General features: G+C 41.6%; 1 protein-coding gene across 14 annotated transcripts in view; it reads left to right on the top strand.

The window, feature by feature from the left end:
* AAK1 (AP2 associated kinase 1) overlaps window positions 1-18,094 on the top strand; it is a 254,149-nt gene that overhangs the window by 112,190 nt on the left and 123,865 nt on the right. For all 14 annotated transcript variants that reach the window (XM_020985375.2, XM_020985378.2, XM_020985377.2 and 11 more), the window contains exons 4-5: window positions 1,914-2,022; window positions 7,612-7,754. In XM_020985375.2, the coding sequence (XP_020841034.1) occupies window positions 1,914-2,022; window positions 7,612-7,754 (252 nt within the window). The remainder of the gene's footprint in view (window positions 1-1,913; window positions 2,023-7,611; window positions 7,755-18,094) is intronic.

The raw sequence follows: 18,094 nt of genomic DNA on the forward strand, positions 1-18,094 counted from the left end.
TCATGGGTTCATGGGAGAAGGGATCAGACTTGTTCTGTTTGGCATAAGGGAACAGAAGCAGGAGCCTTGAGTGGAAGTTGCAAAGAAGCAAATTTAGGCTTGATATCTAGAAAAACCTAGTAACAATTAGTGCTGTTGAAAAGTGGAATGATTGGCCTTGAGCAGTGATGGGTTCCTCCAGTGTAGAAGTTTTCAAGCAAAGGCTGGTCAACTGCTTTTTGTGCATGTTACAGTGGAGATTCCTTTTGTGTATGGAGGGGACTAGGTGGCCAGCTCTCGGAATCTGTGATTCTGAGGTTGGAGGAGAAAATGACTGTCTACTGAGTTTGTGAAGAGAGAGCTAGAAGAAGATAGACTTCATGAGAGGTAGCTGTTTAGGTTAGCTCTGAGAGCGTGAAGTTCCTCAAGCTGAGGGGAATTTTGTTTCGATTCATGAGCATTTATTAAGCATCTGCTGTTTTGCAAAGGCAGAGGGCAGCTTCGTATATCGATAGAGGTTATCTTAATGTCGGGGACCTGAGTTCAAGTTTTGCTATTGGCAATTGTCTATTGAACAAATGCCTATTAACCACAACAACAAGTGGAGATGTATCTGCAGTGTCATTTTGTCTCTCCATAAACAACAAGTTTATGACATGTAAGGATAAAGTGGAAGGAACTAGACAGATTTAGCCTGAAAAAAGAAAATTGGGGGGAATAAGGGATAGCTATCTTCAGATATTTGAAGGGCTGTGATGGGGAGAAGAGATCAGACTTATTTTATTTGACTCCAGGGAACAGAAGATGCTCAAGAATTTAAATGAAATTCCTATTAGCTTGAGAAACCTGGTGCTTTTGGAGCTTCCCAAAGCTGCTGCCTCTCTGATGAAGCCTTTCTTCTACCCCTCACACACGCATTTTGAAGTCACCTTCTTCTTCTGACTCAGAAGCACAGATTCTGAGAGTTGGCCATCTAGTCTACCCATATATAAAAGGAATCTCCACTGTAACATACACAAAAAGCAGTCAACCAGCTTTTGCTTATAGATTGAAGAATTCTAGGTTGGAGAAACCCATCACTGCTCAGGGCAGGTCATTCCACTTTTGGATAGAGTAGATATATCATATATTCCCCCAAATCTTCTTTTCTCCACTCTAAGTCTGTCCAATTCCTTCAACTTATCCTTATATGTTATAAACTTGTTTATGGAGTGACAAATTGTCATTGCAGATAGAGACCCCAGGTATCAGTTCTACCTTTGATATATACTGACTGTTTGACCCTGGGAAAGTTACTTAACACTAGGCTTTAGAACAGCTGCCCATCTGCTTTGTTAGTAGGCATTTCCCCATTGGGAGGTCCCTATACTAAGGAAATCTCAGGTCTAACTCCTCACCACTTCCCCCAGCCCCCAAAATATAAGGCAGTATGCTAGAGATATAGACAAAATGAATTTTAAAAAAAGCCCTTGCTCTTAAGGAATTAACATTGTCTTAGGAATGATACAGGCAAATAAATAAAATTTGAGGAAGTGGAGAGCACTGAACTAGGCATACTTCAGTACCTCAGTTGACCATTGAAGAGAGGGAAAGCTTCTAGAATGAACATTTTCCAGGCATGGCAGGTGGGGGTGGGGTAATCTGTGCAAAGATTGCCATGGAGAGAGATGGAATTACCTCTAAGGAAGTGGGAGCTAGTTTTGCTGGAACAGAGGGTTATATGAGGAGAGTCTAATGTGAAATAAGTCTGGGATGGTTCTTAGACTCAGCTTGTGAAAGGCATTAAATGTCACCTTCTATCCTAAAGACAATAGGAGCTACTGAAGATTTTTAATTGGAATGGAATGGTCAGACCTGGGCTTTAGGAAGACTTTTTGATCTTAGACTCTCCCTTTAAGAGAAAAGTGCCTAACATGTATTTGTCATGTTTTCAGAGGGACCTATCAGGACACAAGAACATCGTTGGCTACATTGATTCTAGTATCAACAATGTGAGTAGTGGCGACGTGTGGGAAGTTCTAATTCTCATGGATTTTTGCCGAGGTAAGTGTGCATACCAGGTGTACCATGGTAATTTCCATGACATTTTGTTGGCAAAAGGTTTGCTGATGTCTTTGCTAATCATGCTGTTATCCTTGGGTTAAAAGTCAAACAGGGGATCTAGAAGGTCAGGAGATGACTTTCAGTTTTCAATTATACATAGTTTTGACAAACAACAGTGGCAAAGACATCACAAAAAAAATCATTTCTCATATATATGCGTCTGAGCTGGAGGCAATGTTGCATAGTAGGAAAAACATTGGACTTAGAATTAGTAAAGACTGGTTCAAATCCTGCCTGTGATGCTTGCTAGATGTATAATCATAGGCAAGCCACCTAAACTCTATGAACCTCAGTTTCCTCATCTGTAAAATGGTATAAATATTACCTCTAGTCTATGCTTCACAGGGATTTGTTGTGAGAATTTAATGAGGTAATGCATCAGTTTTGATGATGATGACAATGACTTGCCTTCTATCTACCATGTATATTAATTAGCAGAAAAGTCACTTTATATGTTTGTCAAAGGATCATAGATCTGGAGCTCAGACAGGACTTCATAGTTTATCTAAATCAACCCCTTCAATTTACAGATGAGGAAATTGAGGTCTAGAGAGGTTAGGTGACTTGGCCAAATTTACACAGGTAGTAAGTAAAACTAGAATTCAAGCTCAGATCTTGTGACTTCCAAGTTCAACACTCTTTCCACTATTCCCTCATAAGAAAATCAAATATTGATTTAGTATTTTATATTTGATTCCATTCTGTAATTTATTCTGTTCCGCAACTGCCTAAGCCATGTTTCTCTTTCTGAGTTAAGTTCAGAAGTTCATGAGTCCAGAAGCTCAATTTTCCTTTCTGAGTTAAGTTTAAAAGTTAAGCTTCCCCATAAATCACTTTAATCGAGAGAAAACTTATTTTTGTACCACGAGCTGCCCTTGCACAATTAGAAGAAATCTTTTATCCTTAGAGGTGCAGGTGGATACCAGGCAGTCTGGTCTGTTATCTCTGCAACACTGACTGTTCTTCAAGAAAGTCTGGTCTCTTATCTCTGTGGCACTAACTAGCCATACAGGTGGACACCACCAATGAGCTTTCTTTCCATAGAAACAAGATGGAAGGAGGGGTTGCTAGCCCTGTATTCTACACCTCTATCTAGTTGTATTTTTCTTCATCATCTATGACAATTCAGACTTTGGAACCAATCATATTGTTTTCCATCTGTGATGCATCCTGTTCTTTGTTCTCTTGTACTTCCCAAAACTATGCGAAGGCTAGTAAGCCCCACCTCCTGGTCTTCTGGCTGACTGAGAAGCTGAAAAAAAAACATTTTATTGCTAACTGCTAGCCTTAGCAATAAATTGAACATGTTCAGAACTTTGTGCCTCAGTTTACCTTAATTTCAATGGTGATACTAAGCCTTCTTTACTAAGCCCTAATTGCCTTACAATCTGAATTGGGGGAGGGAGTTCTTAATCTGAAAGTTCCTTACATTGAGAAATCATGAAGTCTTTTCATGTTTTCAAGTCTGATCTGGGAAATTAGGATACTTCAGGCTGAATGATAAAGCCATGAGGAGAAGAAGTAACTTAAGAATTAGGAAAAATGGCCAGGTGATTCATCTTTCTTCCCTATCCTTTAATTTTTTTTTTTGGCCTCACTTTGGTAATCTCTATTGGCGATGGAGATACCAGCAGATACTAATAATGCACCAACCAGGTGAAGGAAAGGCCATAGAGGAGATTATAGGAAATAATGAATAGCTTCTATCTTTTAGTGCTTTAGTTTACAAAATGCTTTCTTCACAATAGCCTTCTGAGCTGGATAGCCCAAATATTTTTATCCCCATTTTGCAGAAGAGATAATTGAGGCTGAGAGAAGTTAATTGACTTGCTTAGAGTCATGCTGCCAGCATGTGACAGAATCAGAACTTAAATTCAGGTCTTCTGACACCCAATCTTGTGTTCCCCCGCTGCCACTCAGAATTATTCCGGTTCAGAAAGGAGACCTAAAATTCCTGTCCTTTTGAGCTCTGCTGAGCCATAGGCTATAATTTCCAGTAGTTCCCCGTCCTGGCCCCGATTTTTATCAGTGACTTGGACCAAGATATAAACGGCAGGCTTATCAGGTTTGCAGATGACATAAAGTGGGGCGGGTATGCCAACTCTTTGGATGACAGAACCAAGATCTGTAAATATCTTGACAGACTGGAACAAGGGGTTGAATCAAGCCAAATGAAAATGAATAGATCTAAATGTAAAATCTTTCATTTGGGTTCCAGAAATCAACTGTATGAGTGCAGGTTGGAGCAAGATGTAGCTTCAAGGCATTTCATATGAAAAAGAGGGTGGGGAATTTAGGGCACAGCAACCTCGGTGTGAATTTTCAGAGTAAGGTAGATACTCCAAGAGCTAGAGTGAGCTTGGGTTATATTGATAAAAGGAGAATATCCAGGAGAAAGAAGGGGAGGGCCTCTTGGTGCTGGCCAGACCACATTCAGTTTGATTCAATAAACAAACAAAAAATGTTTCAGCTATGTGCAAGGGTCTTCTGGGGTGTAGGAGAGGAGATTATATGCACATAGATTAATAAATACAAGGTAGTTTCAGGAGGGACAGAGGACTATTCAGGCAGTCAGTTAATAAACATTTATTAAAACTGGTACATTGTGCCAGGCACTGTGCTAAGTGCTAAGATTTCAAATGCAAATATAAACAAAGACAGTCCCTTGTCCTCAAGGAGTTTACAATCTAATGGAGGAAGACAACAGCTCACAAAAGATGAAAAACCAGGGGAGGAGGGGCATAATGGAGAAGCCCACAAGAGTGGAGTTGGTGAGAAATGGAGGAAGACTACACTGAGCCCCCTCCTTCCATGGAGACACTGGTGCTGATGGCCTTGTCCTCTAGTCAGAGGGTCCGCCCGATCAGAGGGCAGAGGGCACTTACTGGTGAGCTGTGAGTATCAAGGCAGATTTAATCTCCCAGGATAATGATATTTTTCCATTGAGGAAGAAAGGCCATGACAGAGAAGTCTGAAAGCAGCATCGCTGATGGGAAATGTGGCAGAACAACTAGAGGGACCAAAGAGGGCTTCATGTAATAGGTGGCACCTGAACTGAGCCTTGAAAGGAGCCAGGAATTCTGAAAGGTGAAGAAGAAATTTGGAGGGATCGCCTTAGCTCTTTCTATGACGTTTTAAGAGGGTGACTGATATGGGCAACAAAAATTGTGAGGGAATTGGATACTTTATCATTTAGGCAGAGTGGGGGAAAAAGCATGTGTGCACATTTTAGGTTTGAAAATTTCTCTCCCTTGTGTTTAAAAGGTTGGCAGTGGGATGGATAGAGCTCTGGACCTGGAGTTTAGAAGACTTGGTTCAAATCTGGTCTCAGATACTTACTAGCTGTGTGACCCTGGGCAAGTCACTTAACCCCAATTGCCTAAAAAAAAAGCAAAAAACCACCTATCTTTAAGTATTTGTAGGGCTATCATGTGGAAGAAGGATTCCACTTGACTCAAGGGTAGAAGAAGTAGCAATGGATGGGAATTAGGGGGAGCCAGATTTCATTTTGGTAGGAGTTCGAAATATCTAGAAATTGAAAGCTAGCAAGTTTACTGTTATTCTAAAAGCCAAGGCTATATAACCACCTCCTTATGATGTTGTAGAAGAGGCATAAATGAAATCCATAGATAATCCTCAAACCTCATTTTAACCATTGGGATATGTTGGGGGCAGAGAAAGAGCATTGAGTTGGAAATCACAGAACCTAGATTTGAATCGTAGTTTTGCCTTGAGATATTTTGGGATCTTGATTCTGTCAAGCAGGCAATTAGTACTCCTTTTTAGGCTTTTCTGTCATTCGAAATGTTGGTACATCTGCATCCAAATCATTGATAAAAATGGTGAGCAGGATGACTCACCAGTTTTGTGACCTCGGGCAATTCACCCTTCTCTGGGCCTCAGTTTCTTCTGTGAAACAAAGCAGTTGGACAGATGGTCTCAGAGGCGCTTTCTAGCTCAAATCTCTGATCCTGTGATACCCTATCATCATACCATTTTTTTCAAAACCATAGCTCAATTTGATGAATTTCATCACTTTTCCCCTTAATTCATTTTTGGTGGAGGAGCCAATAAGCCTTGAATTGTCTAAAAGAGAGTCAGGGGGAGTAACTAGAGCTCTGGATGATCTCCAAATGATTATCTAGTATCAGGGAGACAGATTTTAGCTTAATATTAGGAAGAACTTTGGCACTAGGGGAGTTGTCTAAAAATGGAGACTGCCCTGTTTATCATGAATCATAGCCTGACAGCTGGAAGACACCTCAGAGGCCTTTCTGGTCCAGCTCCGCCTTGTTTGATGGGCACATCTCTGTCACTGGAAGGGGTTGAGCACCTGTCAGGAATGTTGGAGAGGGGACTTCTGCAGAGGAGAGAAGATTGGACTGGGTGAAGTCTGAGGCTGTTTCCAACTCTGAGATTCCAGGATCTGTATGTGTAACATGGGTGATGTTGCCAACTGTGGAATTAAACAGAGAGTTGATCCTGTCATGAAGAAAACAAGAGTGCCCTTCCCTCAGCAGCCCAATAGGAAGAATAATTGAAGGGAGACTCCATTTAGCATCCTCATTGTTTGGAGGTTTTGATTCCCTGGCCCCTCTGTTGTAAGCCGCCAGCTGCACAGTCTCCCCACGATGCTGCTGCCTTGCATTGCAATGACTGTTATGTACCACCTACACTTTGCATTGACAGATGCTTGAGAAATGAATCCATAATCAGAGCCAATTCTCAATTATCTCCACCCGTGATGAGCAAAGACAATGGATATAAACAAAACCCACAGATCCTTCTCAAACCTCATTTTAACTATTGCCTCCAATCACTTCCGTCAGACATTCTTCACCCCCCCCAGCTGTGTCTGAATTTGGCCACTGTCACCATCTCCTCCTATCCTGTTCCTTTTTGGTGAAGCGGATAATGAGCCTTGAAATGTTCAGAAGGCAACCAGTGGGAATAACTAGGGGGTCTGGATAATCTAAAAATGAGAGACAGTTCCTGGGAAATCAAGAGTTCCAGCTGTGCTTCTAATGGCATTTCATTTCCACGGGGCAAACGGCTGGCGGTAAAGCCAAGGAGAACACATATTGTTCCTTGTGACATACAGTGCCATAGCTTCATAGGTTTAGAGCTGGAAGGAGGCTCTGAGACCATCTAATGGAACCCCCTAGTTTAATAGAGGAAGAAATTAAGGCCTAGGGGCCTAAAAGAAGTAGCCAGGCTGGGATTAGAACCCAGGTCCTTCAAGCACATCCTTTACTCCAGATCTATTATTTTTTTAGCTTGTCAGCGTCTGTCTAAATGGATGGAGTCTTTTTTGTTCATTGCAGAAGGCAGTGCAGTGGGATAAGCATTGAACTAGGTTCCATAGGGTGACTTTTCAGAGAACCATGTGGCAGTCATGTCCACTCCCTGGACCTCAGGTTCCTTCTTGATGACATGAGATGGTTGGACTAGATGATCTTTCTGTAAGGTCTCTTTCCCCTTGAAAATTTTGTGGCTCTAATTGTCAGCCTCCCCTCTTTTCTTTGCTAGGAGGTCAAGTGGTGAACTTGATGAACCAGCGTTTACAGACGGGCTTCACGGAGAATGAAGTGCTACAGATATTCTGTGACACCTGTGAGGCTGTTGCCCGCCTACATCAGTGCAAAACACCCATCATCCACCGGGATCTGAAGGTAACAGGCCAGTTGGTCCACCATCAGAGATTCACTGAGCTCTCATCCCATATCCTCCACTGTGTCAGACAGTTGGGGAGGAAGGACAGAAGTGTGTGACGTGATACCTCCGTTTAAGTGAAACACACACACACACACACACACACACACACACACACACACACACACACACACACACACACACACACACAGTCTTGGATTTGGGGTTGCAGATCAAGGATTTAAATCCCAGTTCTACTTCTTCCCTGTGGGTCCACGAGCAAGTATTTTCCTCAAGTTTTGTGACTCTTCCTTTCTAAAGATGGTCATCCTTCATGCTTTAGCAGTTCTGCTTCCCCAAGGCCAGTCACATGGTATAATGGAAGGAGCACTGATTTATTAGTGAGAAGATGTGGTTTCAAATCATGACTATACTCTGAACACATTGTATGACCTAGGCCAGGTCACTTTACCTCTGTGGACCCTTGTTTCCTCCTCTGTACAAGCAGAGGGTGAATGAGGTAGCCTCTATGATTCCTTCTTGCTGTAAAACTGTAAAGTGAGGACAATAATCACACTGATCTTCCAGGGTTATTGAGAGGATCAGATGAGAAAACCTATAAACCTTAATTATTATACAAATGCTAGTTATTATTATTCCCTGGAGTTAATGTGAAATAGCTAGAATAGGACAAAGCAGCATATAATCCAATACTAAATATGCAATACTAAAAAAAAGATATTTACATAATGCTTTAAGGTTTTTACAAAGCATTTTCATCATAAAAAGTCCAGCAAATAGATGAGAAAACTGATGCGCAGGGTGGCGCCTGAGGCCACCCAAGAAATGTGTCGAGTGAAGATGTAAACCCAGTTTGTCTGACTCCAGATGCCATGATCTTTCTCCCGGGTTGCTTTTCACTTATAGAGAAGGTCCGAGAAGGAAAGGCTCGGCACAGAACAATAGCATCAGAGACTTAAAGCTTACAGGGACCTCCAAGGTCCTCTTGTCCAACCCATTCATGTCATAGATGAGGGAACTGAGACAGGGAAGAGATGGGTGACTTGCTGAAGCTTCCATGGCTGCAGAATTCAAACCCATTCCCTCTAGCTTCAGATTCAGTATTGTCTCCACTGTCCTGGGCTGCCATGGGTGGAAATGGACAGGTAAGGCTTTATGCTGACGGTGAAACCTTAGCTGTCCTTCAAGAAAAAATTGACTTTGCAGCTAGGCTGTGCAATGGGTAGAGCACTGGGTCTCTAGCCAGGAAGACTCCTCTTCCTGAGTTCAAATCTGGTCTCAGACACTTCCTGGCTGTGTGACTTTGGGCAAGTCCTTTCACCCTGTTTGCCTGAGTTTCCTCATCTTTAAAATGAGTTGGGGAAGGAGATGGCAAACCACTCTAGCATCTTTGCCAAGAAAACCCCAGATGGGGTCATGAAGAGTCAGACAGTACTGAAACGACTCATCGACGAACAAAAATGTAACACTTGAAGGTTTATAAAGCACTTTACATATGTTAACTCAAAAAGCCCTGAAATGACTGAACAACAACCCGAATGTGGCTGGATGTAGTGAACAGGATATTTCAATATTTCAGGCACAGAAAACTGCAAGGAAAAGGGTAAAGGTAGTATTGAATATTGGGGTGAGGGTAGGTGCAGCATATTGTCCTGACTGGGGCAGAGATTTTGTCATTGAGGGAATAGTGGGAGAGAAGCTTAGACATGTAGGGTGGGGCCAAGATGTAAAGAGCTCTCACTGCCAGGAAAAGAAGTTGTAGAGGATCTTGAATGTTAGGCAGAGCAGTCTAGACTTTAGCCTGAAGACAGTAGGGAGCCACCAGAAGAGTTCTGAGCAAGCACCATTGGTGGGATAGAAAGACCATTGGACCCTGGGTGAAAGCCCTGGGTTTGCATCCAGCTTCTAACACTTAATAGCTCTGAGACAATGGGCATGTCACTTAAACATTTCAAGCCTCAGCCGCCTCCAGCAAAATGTGGGCAATAGTATTTGTGCCTCTGTCCTCACAGCATTGGTAGTGAGGCTGAAGTTTTGGCTGGAGGCATATGAGTTATCTTTCTGTAGGTTTTCTGAGGGAGCAGAAGCTGAGATTTAGCCTCGTTTCACCTTTATATTTCCAGTGCCAAACTCAGTGCCTTGCATATAGAAGCACTTAATAAATATTTGTTCGTTTGGCTTGGATTGGGAAATGACATTTTGGAGACAAATAAGGCGCAGGCATTAAAATCCAGAATACCAAATATAGCCAGTGTTCAGTGATAGCCTCGCTGAATGAATTGACTCAGCTGCTTCATCTGGAGGGCTGGTGACACGCAGTTCATATTAACATCTCCCATGACCTTTCGTCCCCACCCCATCCTCACCCAGGAGAGTTTTTCTTTGGCCTTAGATGAGCAAAGTTGCCTTCCCAGGGGGGCTGTCTGTCTGCAGCACAGGCTTGCTTAATCTGCAGAGAGGGCTTTGAATCCTCACTGTTCTCTGCCTCCAGGTTGCACGGGAGGGAGGATGTGGGGCAAGATAAATAGAGGAGAGATACACCTCATTTTCCATTTCCCTAAGTTTTAATTTGAGAATAAGTACTTTCCATCAATAGGACATGAATATAAGCCACCTAAGAAGTCACCTATATTGCAAATTTAGAATCATCATTGTAATTAGAATAGCTCATATTTCCTTAGCACTTTTAAAGCTCTACAGAGTGATTTCTTCACCGTATATCTTTGTGAAATAGCAAGTTGGCAGTATTATTATCCCCCTTTTACAGATGAGAAAGCTGAGTCTCAGGAAGCTGAGTTCATTCAGCTGGGGCTCAAACTCCCCAGCTTCTGACACACAGCCCCTGCTCTTCCCATTAGGCCATGCTGCTCCTCCAGTTGAAATGGGCCTTAAGAGATCATTTGATCCAGTACTTCCCCTCAGGCCTTGCTTTTTACGGATGAGGAAAGTGGGTCCCATAGGGTTGAAGTAATTGGCCTGAGGTTACACAGCTACTCCAGGACAAAGCTAGCTCTAAAGCTCAGGGCTACTGATATCCTATTCCAATGATCAATTTCCTTCCTTGTCATTCCAGTAGTATTTATAAGATCTCATTTATCCCACATTGTTGGTAAGGGAACTGTTGCAGTTTTACGTTTTCCACATAATTATAACTTATACCCTAAATAACAAAAGTTTTGTATTAAGAGCTTACTCTTAAGATTGTTTTATTGATGAATTAAAGAACCTATAAATGTTTATTATTGTGCTGAACTGTAAATTGGTGATACCCTAGGGGATGAATTAGACGACCTATAAATGTTTATTACTGTACTGAACTGTAATCTGGTGATACCCTAGGGGATTGAAATATGGAGGATAATTTGTCACTAAATAGCCCAATACTTATGGGCTTTATTAGTTTTCATGTCTGTTTTCTGTTTTTTCTATCTGTCAGGATGTCAGCTTTCACTTCTTACTGTTCTCAATGTGGCTAGCTCAGGCCTCTTCCTCCCCACATTCTCATTTCATACAATGACAAATGGAATTTTAGAGTTGAAAAGGAAGGACTTCCAAAGCCATGTAGTCCAGTTGATGCTGAGATGATGAACCCTCTCTACCACATCACCTTCAAGTGGTCATCCCACTCCCACCTCAGGACCTGAGTAGTTGGGAACCTTCTTCTTCTCTCTACTCTAACTGTCTTGCTTTCTTGGACTACTCCAATTTTAAAGAAGTTTTCCCCTAATTTCAATTGAAATCTGAGCAAAACAAGCCTAATCCATCTTGTACATGAAAGTCTTTGAAACACTTGGACAGTTATCATGTCTCTCCTTGGTCTTATCTTGCCCAGGGTTCTCGACAAATCAGGATATGGCCTGATTTTCCAGCCTCCTCATCATTCTGGTTGCTCTCCTCTGGATGTGCCCTGAGTTTTCAATGCTTCTTCTAAAAGGTGATGCTCATAACTGGATGCAGTGTTCCACATGTGGTCTGACCAGGGCAGAGTACGGTAGGACTACTAGAGTCTAAGATTCCACTGGATTTTTTGGTTGTCTCATCACAGTGCTGACTTTGGCTTTCAATTTCCAGGCCTTTTTCACATGAGAGGTTGGCTAGTCATATCTTTTTTCATCCTATACTTGTGCAGCTGATTTTTTTTAACCCAAATGCCATTTGGATTTGCATTTCTGCCTATTACATTTTACCTTGTTAGTAGCTGCCTGCTGTTCCAGCCTGTTAAAATCTTTTTGGGATACTGATGTTGGTGTCTAATATAGCATTCCTTTCAGTTTTGAGTAATCTTCAGATTTGATAAGCAGGTTAGCCATACCGTCATCTGGATCACTGATAGACACATTACACAATGGACTGGCCCCTATTACTTTTCATTAAGGACCTTATTTCAAGTTATCACTGATCTGTTAATTACTACTCTTTGGGTCTGGTCACTTAGCTAGTTCCAAATCTGCTTAACTGCACTCTCATTGGGACTACAACTCTTCTTCTTATCCACAAGAATAAGTACTATGAGAAATGTTGTCAGATGCCATCCTGAAGTCCTGTTCTGTGCTATCTGTAGCATTTTGAGAATCCTGATGATCTCTGATCCTAATAATCTAATAACTCTGTTGATTCAGAAAAATGAGGTTATTTTGGCATCAATTAATTAATCAAAAAGCATTTCTCAAGCACCTACAGGGCAGCTAGGTGGTGCAGTGGACAGAGTACTGGGCCTGAAGTCAGGAAGACTCATGAGTTAAAATTTGGCCTCAGACGCTTACTAGCCATGTGATCCTGGGCCAGTCACTTTACCCTGTTTGATTCAGTTTCCCAATCTGTAAAATGAACTGGAGAAGGAAATGGCGCACCACTCCAGTATCTTTGCCAAGAAAACCCCAAATGGAGTCATGAAGAGTTGTGAAAAATGACTGAACAGCTGAAAGCATCTACTGCCTGTTAGGCATTGTGCTAATCTCTAGGAATACAAAGAAAGGCAAAAGCAGTTTCTGCCCTCTAGGAGCTGACAATTTGATGGGTGAGATAGCATGTATATAAAAATGTACATATATGGTATGTAGAGAGAAGTGAAGTTAATCTGAGAGGGAAGGCTTCAACAACTGGAAGTACCCAGAAAGACCTGCTGAAGGTGGCATTTGAGCTTTATCTTGGAGGAAGCCAGGGGTTCTAAGAAGTAGAGGTGAAGAAGAAGAACATTCCAGGCCCGAGGACCAGCCAATTCAAAGTCAAAGAGTGGGGAGATGCATCAAAGTGGAGTGCTATTCATGAGGAATGGCAAGTTGACCCATGTGGCTGGATCATGGAATGCATGGAAGGGACTCATGTTAGGGAAAAGATGTATCGTGAAAAGCTTTAAATGCCAAAGGACTTCATGTATGATCCTGTAGATGTTACAGAGTAGTTTGAGTAGAGGGGTGACATGGTCAGACCTGTTTATTCAAGAGCATCAGTTTAGTGGTCCATTATGTGGTTGATGGATTCAAATAGATAGAGACCTGAAGCAGAGTGATCAGTTAGAAGACTATTGGAGTCGTCCATGCAAGAAATGATCAAGTCCTGAACTAGGGTGATGGCAAGATTTTTCATTCCTAAACCCATGCTTACTCTTGGAGATCACACATCTTTCTATTTGCTTAAAAATCATCTCTTTGCTAATCCACTTTGGAATTTTTAATGAAATAGATGCCAAATTCACTGGCCTATAGCTTGAGTGATCTTCCCCTTTTTGAAAATTAGAATGATGTTTGCCCAGTATTTATTTCCATTACTGCGGTGCTTCCTCCTTTCACTGCCATTCCTAAAACATAACTGTTTCAATGATTAAAATCATTAAACATTTATTAAGCTTGTACCAAATACAAAGAGTTTGGACTAAAGTCCAGATACAAAGAGAGATACAACCCAGGCAGAGACTCTGCTCTCAGTAAGCTTGGAGTTTAATGTGGGGAAAGACATGAGCAGGTTCTGTATAGATTTGACACAAGGCAAAGGGACAGAAGATCTGCTTTATTCGCTTCAGAAATATGGAGCAGTGAGGCTCATACAAGAGGCCTCAGATGTGACTCTGTAGGGAAAGCGGAATATTAGCTCTCTGTAAGTGGTCAGGAGCTCAGAGTTTCCATTTTTCCAGTGTTCCGTGTTATAACTGACCTAACCTGCCAGTCTCATTCCCTCATCCTGGTATCATTCTGTCTTTGGAATGTTAGGTAATGCCATGTTATTTTTCCACAGTGGAAGTAAAGATTTCCTTTTTCCACAGAAGTAAAGGTTTCCTTCAGGCCATGTGATTGTTTCTAGTGATGCTGATGTGGCAGGGATCTTGGAGGTGGAAGATACACTTTGACTCAGTGGGGAAATCATCAGAGGGTAGTTACCTTTCTGTGTCCACTGGGGTAAGAACACTCAGTTTGAAGTCCTGCTATTTATGGATTTTTGCCTTCAGCCTGTTATTGTTCTTTAGTGTTATTCATGATGTTGCCTGGGCATTCACAGCTTACGTGACTAGGTAGCAAAGTAGAGCCCTGGACTTGGAGTCGGTAGACCTTGGTTTGAATCTCATCTTTGCTGCTCCATAACCTATGTGGCTTGGGGCAAATTGCTTAGCATCTCTCAGCCTCAGTTTCTCCATTTGTGTAACAGAGAGATTGGATGAGATGAGATAACGTCCCTTCTGGGGTGAAATTATATCACTTCTCTGTGCCTCAGTTTCCTTTTGTAAAATAAGCATATATAAGTATTGATGGGGCTGGTTTGAAGAAAGCCCCTATATACGTTAATGTGCGGTAGAAATGTGAATTGACATTTCTTAGGTGATACGGCAGAGTGTGACATTTTGGAGAAAAACAGGATGCTGCCTTCTGATTATTAATATCTTGTCAGCTAAAGAAAACATTTGTTCATCTGTGTGCTTCCACCTCATGGCTGTCTTCTCAAAGAATATTTGACAATTCTGTTCAAATGATTTCTCTCATTTCACCTTTGCAAGGCACTACTATGGAGGAGGGATGGAGCTCTTGACCCCCGCAGTGAGCAGATCTGGGCACTAGGTCTGCCTCTGTCCTTAACTTCTTATTATCGTTAATTGTTATCTTCATGTCATTAACTTCTGTCATCTCTGTGCATCAGATTCTTTGCGGAAAGATTGTAAGAAGCCATGTATTAGAGCAAGTATTAGTTAATCCTTGGAGTTGGAAAGATCACTTTTCAAGTTGTGCTGTTGATACATACTGGCTGGGACCTTGAAAAAGTTACTTAGGTTCCAAAGGCCCCAGGCTCTAAGACTAAAACATATAGTTGCCAGTCTATAAAGTCCCAGGTGTGATGGAGAGAGGGAAGGTGATACTGCCTTCTTCCATTCCCACCACTCAGAATCGTGACTATCATGTAGGAGGAGCAAGCATGTGAAAGTGCTTTGAAAAGCCAAAAGCAGTCTGCAAATACAAGAAATTTTAAGGTACTACTACTCAGTGTTACAGGGATCTGGGACTACGTGGGTGTGTGGTGTGTTTTCTTCACCTGTGTAGATCACACAACCATGACAGCTCACACTAGAAGTTTCTCAGGAGTTGCTGTGGCTAAAATCAATCCCTGGCAGTGACAGTGTGCTCATACTAAGCCTTTCCACACTCCATTATGCTGGTCTTTGTAGGATAGCACACAATCCATCCACTTGCTATTTCACGGTCTTTCCAGCTTGGCAAGATCTGCTAGAGTTTGTGCTAAGCTGATGTTGCCTTAAACAGCCCAAGAACTCCTTTCCATTATGAAATCTCCAAGAAGGATTATATTCTGAGATGCAGGATATGAAAAACAGGACAAGGTCAAGTTGTCGAGGAGCAGGTGAGATGCTAACCACAGAGTTACAGAAAACATCATGAGGATATTTTCCCAGGGACTTTTTTTTTCCTTTATCTTCTCTCCAACCTTTCTTTTTTTTTTCTCTCTTCTGTAAGGAAATATAGAGAAACTGACCGCAATCTGCCAATGTTAGAATTAGAGAAGATTCTTTAGTCTCACTTGTTTACAGATAAGGAAACTGGGGTCTGGAGACTTCCTGGGTCCCACAGGTTGCGGAAACCAATGGCGGAGCTGACCCATTTCTCCTGATTCTCAGCCTGCTGCTTTTTCCGTGGTGGGTCAAAAGGGAGAGAGTAATCACGTGATTTTACGCAGCTAGATGGCACTGTGTATAGATCGTTGTACTTGGAGTTAGAAAGACCTGAGTTGAAATCTAGCCTCAGGCACTTACCTGGCTGTGTGACCCTGAGCAAGTCACTTAACCTCTGTCTGCCTCAGTATTTCCTCATTTGTAAAATGGAAGTAATACTAGTAATAAATAGTATTTTATGTAGTAGTAATAATAGTAATAGTAAATAGTAATGTTACTATTGGTAATTACTTTTATATAGAGGGTAATTAATTACTAATTAATTAAATAATTAATAGTAATAGTAAATAGTAATATTTATAGTAAAATAGTAAAAGTGGTAATAAATAGTAATAATACCTGCCTGCTGGGATTGTTGAGAGGATAAAATGAGATAATTATCCCTTGTATACCTTAAAGCACTATATAAATAAAAGCAAGCTACTATTATTATGATTTAATTTTGATTGTTATTGTTTTGTGGGGGTTGACTACCCTCAGGTGAGAGGAAGATATTCTTTGACTGACAAAGAATGAGAATTACAGATCTTTGGTTATTTGGCATATCTTCCATTTCAGAACATAATCCTTCTTGGATACTCCATCGTGGAAGGGAGTTCTTGGGCTTTTGAAGGTAATGTCAGCTGAGGACCAACTCTAGTAGAGCCTGCCAATCTGAAAAGGCCTTTCCCTAGAGAAGAGAAATTGATTTTGTATGTTGCAATAGGGTAAGAAAGCCCATTCTGTCTACTTTAAAAAATAAGGGAGGAAGAGAGGGACTTTAAAACACGTATTTTATCTGACCTATCCAGCAGTAATCACTTTTTAGTACCTGAGCTGCCTAAATTCTCTTAGTTCAGTGTGTAGGGGAAGGTCAGTGAGGTAAGGCTTCTATAACTTCTAGCAAAAACTACAAGCAATGCTGGGGGAGATAACTATAGTCACCTTCCTGACCTGACAGATTGGGAAAGTGATGAGGTCGGCCACCACAAAATCCTAGCCCGCTGAGGGTTTTAAGCAGTAATAACAACTATACCACGCAATCTAGCTATTACGCAAAGTAGCCAGACCTCCAGTTTTTCTCCAGTCAGACAGATCCTAGTCACTCTAGTCCAAAACCTCTGAGTTCTTCTTGAATCAAGGGATACTCCTCACTCCCTGCATCTAATCAGTCACCAAGTTCTATCAACACTGCCTTCATACTGTCCCCTGTGGTCAATATGTGTTAATACTTTATTGCATCTAGTATCTTTTTGATGTCACCCGTGTGACTTGTCCACATGTTTCCATAAAGCCACCATAACTAATCTGTCCAAAACAATAGCGACCTTCCTTTAGCCCTTTAACATAGTGGAGTACCAGAACAGCACCACAAGCTATCCATCTATTATCTCCTGGTCCTGTTATTTGACAAGCCCACATCCTTTTCCAGTCATACATTTTCTGACTGATTTTTTTTTTATTCCACTTCTTTTGGGCAAGTTATCATTGGCAATATGCTTCAGCCTATTTATGCCTATCATGTATCTCTGTGTTGCCCTTTGAATCAACCATAATTTTGACTTTTTTCGGAGACAGTGTTCAATGCATGAGTCATAGTTATGGAGGATTTCTGGAAGAATATTGATATCAAAAAGATGAGTTTTTGTTTGAAGGTACAGCTTGAGTTTGTTATATAATTTTGAGTTCTTTGTAATTTTCAAAATGCAGCATAGCTCTCTCTTTTCCTCACATTTAGTTCTGAGCCCAGTTCATTGTCCATGGGCTCTTCTAGACCTAGATATAAGCAGTGATGGACTGATTCAATCAGTTACCCATTAAAAAATGGTAACAACCATCATGAGCAGCCAGATCCCAACCCTGCTTTACCTTTGTCAATAAGTTGTTATGAGTTGCTACAGCCTTTGAACTCATCACCTGGTAACCAGCCCCCACCTTGGGTAATGAACCACTTCCAAGTTAGCTAGACGGAACCTCCTGCTACAGACACAAAGTCCACCAGCTGACCCATACTGGAAATTTCTCCAATTTGGTAGGACCTGCCAAAGCTTGCACCCCACTGGCAACATCTAACCCCAGTGTCACTTTAGTGCTGTAATGAGGCATCGGTGGAGGACATTAATAAAGGCAGGTGTCCGGAAAATGTGCAGATGGCCTCTGGAAATAGAGTACATACTTGGTAGGACCATACCT

The sequence above is a fragment of the Phascolarctos cinereus genome, unplaced genomic scaffold, assembly GCF_003287225.1.
Source record: "Phascolarctos cinereus isolate Bilbo 61053 unplaced genomic scaffold, phaCin_HiC Scaffold_2;HRSCAF=192, whole genome shotgun sequence".
Taxonomy (NCBI): Eukaryota; Metazoa; Chordata; class Mammalia; order Diprotodontia; family Phascolarctidae; genus Phascolarctos; species Phascolarctos cinereus.